We start from the raw sequence: 7,395 nt of genomic DNA on the forward strand, positions 1-7,395 counted from the left end.
ACAAAGGCAGCAATAAAGTTAATAAAAAAATCAATTAGTTTGAAAATTAGCAAACAAACTTCTACACCCATTAAGAGCTGACTCTTAAAATAGTGATGGCACTCAAATTAATTGTTTCATATTTGGTTGCAAAATTCAACTATTAAAAAAAATTAGATTGAGTACAATAATTATACTGGAGGGCATATTGTCAGAAATATTTTGTTGCAAATATCATTAGTCCTGTTACAGACAAATTAGCTATTCATTTTCTCAAAATACATAAAAAAAAACTTCCAATAAATTGGCTGAAATTGTGACTAGAATATAAAGCAGATGATTAAAAAATATAGTGTTACTGATTTCCTGGAAGTACCAAACCCTTCTAAAACAAAATATCCTACAGTGAGTCTTAAGAAGTTGGTATCCAAACAACCTATTCCCTTTTTGACTAGGGTGCCTACAGTTAAGAATATACACATTCATAGCTACACAAAAATTGACAACAATGTATGAATTAAAGGACTAGAGTTGAAAATAAAGACGACTTACAGAAATTTAATTTTGGTGACTTGTTTGTGCATGTATATAACAAACAGCTGTTACATATTTTGGTAAGTATTCCTTAGTTCTTTAAAAATTAATCACTTTCATGATGCAACATTGTGAAAACCTCTTGCAAGTTCTGATCCTGCTTCATCTGTGCAACGCTTTGCTTTTTTTACAGCTGGTTCAAAAGCATTACTCTTGCAGTTTGCATATGAGGCTAAATGAAGATGGAGATTACGTAAAGCCTTGCTAACATTATGTCCACAGAAGCGTTCTGCATCTGCAGTTGAGGGAAAAGTAAAGATAGAAGATAGATTGCACACAATACAAACTGGAAATATTATTTTAGTGGACCTCCGATAAACCAATTGCTAAGTGTGAGATTAGAAGATGGATGGGTGAACAGATTAACATACCTTTTAATATATATCCAGCATCAACAATAGTTTTCTGTTGATGACTCCAAATTAAAAATATGTGACAGAAAACTGCTGCATAAAATTCATTAAGAACGTCAATTACGTTGCCCTGGCTATTGCATTCTCTGTAATGGAATGTAAATGTTAGTGTATTGAAGACAATTTGTCATCAAACAGCAACAAAATTTTCAAAAGGAGGAAGCTCTAAGTTGATCTTTTATTTTCATACAAAAGATTAGCTATATTTACCTGTTTAGCTGGCCTCGGCGCAGGGAATCCAAAGCGATCTTTGTGAGATTGATACTCATGACAGCTAATGGGAAGTTTTGCCTCTCAGATCTGGCAATGCGGTAGATATCCCTCGCAAGTGGTTCCAATGGAGGGGACACTACTAAGTGCAAGAACTGTAGAATGCCAAGCATACCAACTCCTCGCACATCAGTGCCTGGATCAGTACCCTAAACAAATGAATGGAGGATAAATTTCAAAAAAATCCTTGAGACACAAATATGAAAAATGACATCATGCTCAATTCAGATCTTACCTGAAAGCCCACATCTTGCCAATGACTTCCGTTTGAGGGGCAATCAAACTTTGACCCTGTCAACTTTTTGTAAATGGTTTGTAGAATTTGAACATGAATTGGTGTTTCCCATTCCAGCTGACCTGAATTAAAAGAGGGTTAAGAATGAACAAACAAACAAGGTTCACTTAAAATTGGTGTAAAACAATTTTGTTATCATACACAGATTGTCAAATAACAATGAAGAATTTCTGAGACTTGTTACTACGGCAACCAAATGAAGAATAAATGAAATTTTACAATCATGGAAGCAGCTAATGAATTATGTAAATGTGACAAACATGTGAATATTGTTGAGAAGTTTGTACCGTATTCATTTGCTACAATTAATCCATACAGAAAATCAGAGACAAGAATGGATGGGACGCCATGTGAGTGTGATGAATTTCCATTCAGTCATTTGTACAGGAAGCAGTTTCGAATAGGAGACAAGAGCTGTTTTGACAACACCGCTACAGTGAAATGTAAGCACTATGATTTAATACCAGTAAAAATCCTTGCTATTTTTTATTTTTTTTCAATTTAACTTATTTACTTTTCTCTTAACTTCTCAGTACCGCCATATTGGATTGAGTGGCGACAGAGACCAATGCAACTCACAGAAAATAGACTGACATGGCCCAAGGCATTGCCTTTGAACAAATCTGTTAGTGATGGAGTTTTGAATTACAACAGAAGACCAGAAAAGGTTTTGAAACATGAAATTAGCCTCAAATATTACACTCCCCCCAATGCTCAATATGTGAAAATGATCTATAATTAAATTTGAAGCCTGAATCTTGAAGATTGTGTGCTAGGGAGGGAAGAAAATTTTGAAAAAGGAAAAAAATAGAAATAAAACATCAGGTACTTACATAAGGCAATAGCAAAAACAACATCTCTTTCATATTCAAGGTTTGGTTTCAATTTAGGAGGACCAAATATCATGTTGAAAACTGCAGACAAGCCATGTCTTTCTGAAAATGGTTGTATATTTTTCTGGAAATTCAACGAAATTGATAATTATAATCTACGACAATGAAACAATTGCAATGCAATTTGCAAATCTGTCATCAGTAGTAGGGCATACCATGTGCTGACTCAAATCAGATTTTCTGAAGTAATCATATGCCTCACTGAAAGAAACTACAGCTGTGCAAGTTTTAGCTTGGTACTCAGGAGGTTCATTAAGTTTTGGTGTTATGGTGGCAACGTCGTCCCATTCCTCAACAACAGCAAGAGAGGCTTTCCTAAAAAGTAAAAACAGAGACACAAAACGCATATCATAGATGTAAAGAAGTACAAGTTGACTAAGATGGTAACTGACTGATAAATTGGAAATAATACATACTTTGCTTCTTCCACATTTGTTTTCTTACGATGAGATTCAAAAGCAGATATAGGTTGAGAAGTCTTTGAAGACTTTTCTTCCAAAGGTGGATAAGGCCTACATATATCTTTCAGTTTAAGGCTGAGATTGTGTTTCTGTTCTTCATATTTACTCATTCCTGATCACTTTCATTTACAACAGTAAAGAAAGAGGTTAGAAACTAGCAGACAGCAAATAAAATGGTTCTCTTTGAGACAATCATAACCGCAATTTAACCCACACAGCGTCAAATTCAATAAAATTGGCGAAAAATAACGAAGGTAACAGAAAAGAAATAGAGTGAAATAAAACAAAATATCCTTCTGTCTTTCTTTTTGCTTTTTTTTTTCGTGGTAGCCAGCAGAAGAAAGATGACCCTTCCCTGCTTTCTGCACTTGCGGTTGTGGTTCTTGGTTGTTACTTTTGCCGGACCGGCAAACTTGACACTAATGTAAGATGAATAGAGGTTACACTATCGACAATTTTATATAGATACAGTAATTCAATAATAAAAATCAGAGGCTTTATCGACACGAAAGTTCACGTGAACGACGTACACATTCGGATATTTACCGCTCATTGACCAAACTATCGAGCAGGAAGTGTCATGTCGGTAGGCCGGTACGCCCATCGTTCACCCGCGAAATATTTGAATTCAATAGCGTTTTTCCCTTTTCGCTCAAGTTGTGAAAATGAGATGGATCCACATCCAGTAGCTAAGCGATAATTTTCAAGCTAGCTGACTGGAGTAAGTGAGGGGATTTTAGTCAAAAAGGGGGAGAAAAAGTGAAGCAGGTGAAGCAAGATTTTAATTTTTATTGTACTTCATAGAACTATTGTCTACACATAAGTATATATTAACCATTGTAGATCACATTCCTAAGAGTTAAAATAGTTCTTTTTTAAAATCTAAAAGCACTTTGACATCTTTTTGGTTTCTTGTAAGATCTTAAAATACTAATTTTGAGAAATAAAAAACAAAACAAAACAAATTAAAACCCTCTCAGATAAGACTAAGCAGGGCTAAATAAATTTTTTGGCCTGAGAACATTTGTTGCCTAGAGATTGAAAACTAATCCCATATTTGCAACAAAAACATTGTGAAATGTTGTTTACAAACTTAACATGTAAGATGATGTACAGACAACTTTCAAATACATTGAGTCGACTCAATTACATTTCTGGTTCAGTGTGCTGATCAATGATCAAGAAAGAAAAAGAAACAAACACAGTACGCATAACTGAGGACATTGAAACTATGGACCAATTTGGGCAGTAAGTTCACAGAGTAAAAGAAATTTAAAAACAGGTACTTGTAGGCACTGTCAGCTGAAGATTGGAGGGAATTGACAAAGTCTTGCATAAGTTGGTGGAACAGATCCATCAAGTAACCAGGTTTACATGAGTACATCAAAGAGTTAAAGCGTCTGTGAAAAAGCGTAGAGCACAAATGTTCACAAAGATAGCCACTTATAAAAATTGTCTCTGTAACGCAACATAAGTTTTTTGAAAGAAGATAGTGGGGAGATATTATATACGTAAGGATTCTTTTAAAGATAATTTGTATTCGATAGATACAAAATGTTTAAAGAAAACCTAGGTATGAAGTAGGTCAACAAGGCTTTCATAATTTTACAATTTCTTAAGATTTCTTGTAGAGCAGCACCTTTTCTGATTATACAAGATAAAATTTGTATTATAAAATCATAAATGACCAGAGGGAAAAAATTCATTCAATCTTCTACAATTACGAGTGATATAAAACAATAACATATATGTGAAAAAAGGGTTTTCATTCTAGTTGAAGCATACAATTTAAATAATAAATTTCTAGGAAAAAAATCACAAGTCAATACAGGAGTTAAAAATTTGAAACCAAGTGGCATGTGGAAAGAATGTTCATAAGGAACTGTCATAAATACAATTGGTCTCTTGATGGTAACTGAAATAAAGTAAAAATCATAATTTTCAGGAACAATTTAAAAAGTTTCTCTTGGCAAAACTCCATTGTTTCCAGCCCCCGCCTGCATGTATTTTTAAACTATGGATTGTATCATCAAGTGGATGTAATAACCCAGTAAGAGATTGCCTTACCCCATTATTATGAGTAAAAATAAAACACAGAAAGGCGCTTATGAAGCAAAAAGTGGAATGCTAGCAGAACAATGCAAATACGCCCATACTACCCTAAGAGTGCTATTAGATAAAAGAAAGCAACCTCCTCTGCACTAATAAAAAAAAAAGTTCAAATTAGATTAGGTAGATCAACCAATAAACAAGTAAAAACATTCTAATGATTAATTTAAGAACATTAGGTAGTTCAATATATCATTCCCCAATCAAATCAGTGATGAATGTGGCATTTGGAGGGCTAAAAGAATATTTCACATTTTCCTAAATGGGTAATTTGTACCCACAGTATACACTGAATATTGAAAAGAGAAGTAAACATGTTTCATGAGTTCCGCTTAGCTAAAACAATACACAGTATCATTAAGGCACAGGTTTGCAGAAGTGTATGGGCATACCAGCAATCTCTGCTTGGCACAAAATTACATATTTCACCTAAGACAGCACCTTAGCTGCCTTTAAAGGCACCATTCATTTATTTATAAAAGATACCTATGCTTATGAGTATATATAACACAGCTGTCAAGTTGCCTTTCCACCATCCACCTATTTGGAGCACATCTGTGATCAAATGCAAATATGAAATGTATTTCCTAAGCTATTAGACACAATGATGGAAATCTTCCAAAAGATTTAACTAAGAAAATCTTAAATAAATGCTTTTGGGGAAGTACCACAGCAAAAACAAAATGACTTGAAGTTAGAGGGAACTAGAAAAACAATGGATCAAGAAGAACGCCAAGAGAGGCAGTGCATTTGTCAACGACTAGGTTTTCATATCGCCACAAACTTACATCTAAAACATATTGATGAACACTTCCAATTTAGAATGCGGTGCATAAAGCTTTAGATCAGACACAAAACTGTAATTATTAGATTAAAAAAGCCGAACCCTCCTTTTTAATTCATTGCGTTTCCACTGGGGAAGTCGGTAAAATTCCACTCTATTGCATCCAAATAGTCCTTCAAATTCAGCATCTGAGAGATGGCGCTGCAACAGACAAGAAATTAATAAGAATGATGCACCAGATCTTTCTGTACAAATACTATTGGACATCAATTCACCTCTAAGTTGCATCGATCAACATCAGCTGGTAGACGATAATTTGTAATTACAAGTAGATGGTATGGGTAAATCTTTGGAGGTTCTGAAGAATTTGATTGGGCCATGTTAGGCAATGAACGTCGCAAGTGAGGAGAATATGAAGCTGACCTCAGGGCGCCTAAGCCTCCAGTATATGTAGTAGATACAGGAAGTTCAGCATTCTGTGAAAAGCAATGTTTTGTTTACAAATCTGTTAAAAGTCACAACACTTTTTTGCAAACTGATTAAAATATGTTGACTCTTACTAAAGCTCGATGATCGACCTCGGAGATAGAACCAACTGAAACTGAAAACAACAATTTGGAGTAGTCGTTTTATTCTCACAACCAAGTAGATAGATAAAAAGTACTACTCACTATCCGATTTTCCGCAGCTAAATTCAGTGCTGTGTGTCTTCTCTCCAAGACCACTAAAAGAGTAGTCACCCTAAAACAATTAAAACAAATTTCTTTTAAAAAATTAGATTCAAGTAGTCAACAGATCTTGATGTAATTTACAATAAAAATTTTGACCTCATCCCATAGTTTAAATGGTATTAACCAAAGGTATTGAAATAAGAGCACAAAATTATGAATGTATGACCTGCGTGGTACAAATCTATTGCACATCATACAGAATCTAGAAATGCCTTGTTTGCAACTCACCGCTATACCGGACACACTCCCACCAGTAGAACTGAATGTGTGAGAACGGGGTGCCAAGCCATAACCTGGCTTGGGGACATGCCTCAGTGCAGACACCACTAAAGCAAAACAATCCCCAATGTAACAGCTACCACAACCCATGTCTATTTGGGCACCACCTACATTTCCCATGCGATTGTTTCAAACTATGTAACTTGTACGCTACCCAAAATGTAAGTCACCCTCTTGCTCTTTCATAAAGATACTGTGTGTATGAAAAAGCCGACAATGTTAATAGTACTTTTGGGTTAAAAGAAGTTGTTAGGGTGATATTGAGAGTAAATGTTGCTTGAATTAACTGCCAATCTACACTTATACTTTCTGAAGACAAACCTGATCAGGGCCCATTGGATAGCCCATATATCCACCATTTCGACCAGAAGTTGGCAATGTGCATGACCGAAGGCCGTAGCCAGGTTTCGGAGGAGATCGCAGAGATGACACCACTGAACCATGCAGAAAATGCAAACAAAACAAGATTAATCAAGCAGGAAAAAAAATATGCGGATAAAGAAATAAAATTAGAAAGAAGCATAAGAAGAGAAGACAACTAGTAATACCACTTCATTCAATCTTATTAAAATACAGAAGAAAATTAT

General features: G+C 34.9%; 3 protein-coding genes across 10 annotated transcripts in view; 1 reads left to right on the forward strand and 2 right to left on the reverse strand.

The window, feature by feature from the left end:
- Nucleotides 1-536: 536 nt before the first annotated feature.
- LOC113203582 (ELMO domain-containing protein 3-like) lies at nt 537-3,475 on the reverse strand. Of its 2 annotated transcripts, XM_026418354.2 has the most exons (8): nt 3,120-3,475; nt 2,861-3,024; nt 2,600-2,759; nt 2,385-2,508; nt 1,492-1,613; nt 1,197-1,405; nt 945-1,072; nt 537-808 (listed from the first exon to the last, which is right to left on the reverse strand). In XM_026418354.2, exons 2-8 carry the CDS (start codon nt 3,013-3,015, stop codon nt 630-632), a joined length of 1,077 nt encoding a protein of 358 aa, XP_026274139.1. In that variant the 5' UTR covers nt 3,016-3,024; nt 3,120-3,475; the 3' UTR covers nt 537-629. The 2 variants fall into 2 exon arrangements, with proteins under 2 accessions (XP_026274139.1, XP_026274138.1); XM_026418353.2 differs by having other exon boundaries at nt 2,861-3,475.
- Nucleotides 1,659-2,379, forward strand: LOC113203583 (uncharacterized). The gene is made up of 2 exons (XM_026418355.2): nt 1,659-1,994; nt 2,085-2,379. Exons 1-2 carry the CDS (start codon nt 1,775-1,777, stop codon nt 2,291-2,293), a joined length of 429 nt encoding a protein of 142 aa, XP_026274140.1. The 5' UTR covers nt 1,659-1,774; the 3' UTR covers nt 2,294-2,379.
- Nucleotides 3,476-3,674: 199 nt separating the features above from the next.
- Nucleotides 3,675-7,395, reverse strand: part of LOC113203409 (actin-binding LIM protein 1) — a 46,948-nt gene continuing 43,227 nt past the window's right edge. For 5 of the 7 annotated variants that reach the window (XM_026418087.2, XM_026418086.2, XM_052263853.1 and 2 more), the window contains 5 exons: nt 7,130-7,242; nt 6,470-6,539; nt 6,359-6,399; nt 6,074-6,274; nt 3,675-5,999 (listed from right to left, as the gene is read on the reverse strand). In XM_026418087.2, coding sequence (XP_026273872.1) covers nt 5,886-5,999; nt 6,074-6,274; nt 6,359-6,399; nt 6,470-6,539; nt 7,130-7,242 — 539 coding nt within the window. In that variant the 3' untranslated portion in view covers nt 3,675-5,885. Of the gene's footprint in view, nt 6,000-6,073; nt 6,275-6,358; nt 6,400-6,469; nt 6,540-6,757; nt 6,856-7,129; nt 7,243-7,395 lie in introns of all 7 variants that reach the window. The other 2 variants (XM_052263855.1, XM_052263852.1) reach the window with 1 other exon arrangement.

The sequence above is a fragment of the Frankliniella occidentalis genome, unplaced genomic scaffold (assembly GCF_000697945.3).
Source record: "Frankliniella occidentalis isolate FOCC.00 unplaced genomic scaffold, Focc_3.1 Scaffold14, whole genome shotgun sequence".
NCBI lineage: Eukaryota > Metazoa > Arthropoda > Insecta > Thysanoptera > Thripidae > Frankliniella > Frankliniella occidentalis.

What these genes read in the sequence shown, in the direction of transcription:
- LOC113203583 (XM_026418355.2), top strand. Translation starts at nt 1,775, where the DNA reads ATGGAAGCAGCTAATGAATTATGTAAATGTGACAAACATGTGAATATT. An exon ending in CAACACCGCTACAGTGAAAT is followed by an intron (nt 1,995 to 2,084) that starts GTAAGCACTATG and finishes TTAACTTCTCAG; the next exon opens with TACCGCCATATTGGATTGAG.
- LOC113203582 (XM_026418354.2), bottom strand. Translation starts at nt 3,015, where the DNA reads ATGAGTAAATATGAAGAACAGAAACACAATCTCAGCCTTAAACTGAAA. An exon ending in ACAAATGTGGAAGAAGCAAA is followed by an intron (nt 2,760 to 2,860) that starts GTATGTATTATT and finishes TTTACTTTTTAG; the next exon opens with GAAAGCCTCTCTTGCTGTTG. An exon ending in CTGATTTGAGTCAGCACATG is followed by an intron (nt 2,509 to 2,599) that starts GTATGCCCTACT and finishes TTGAATTTCCAG; the next exon opens with AAAAATATACAACCATTTTC.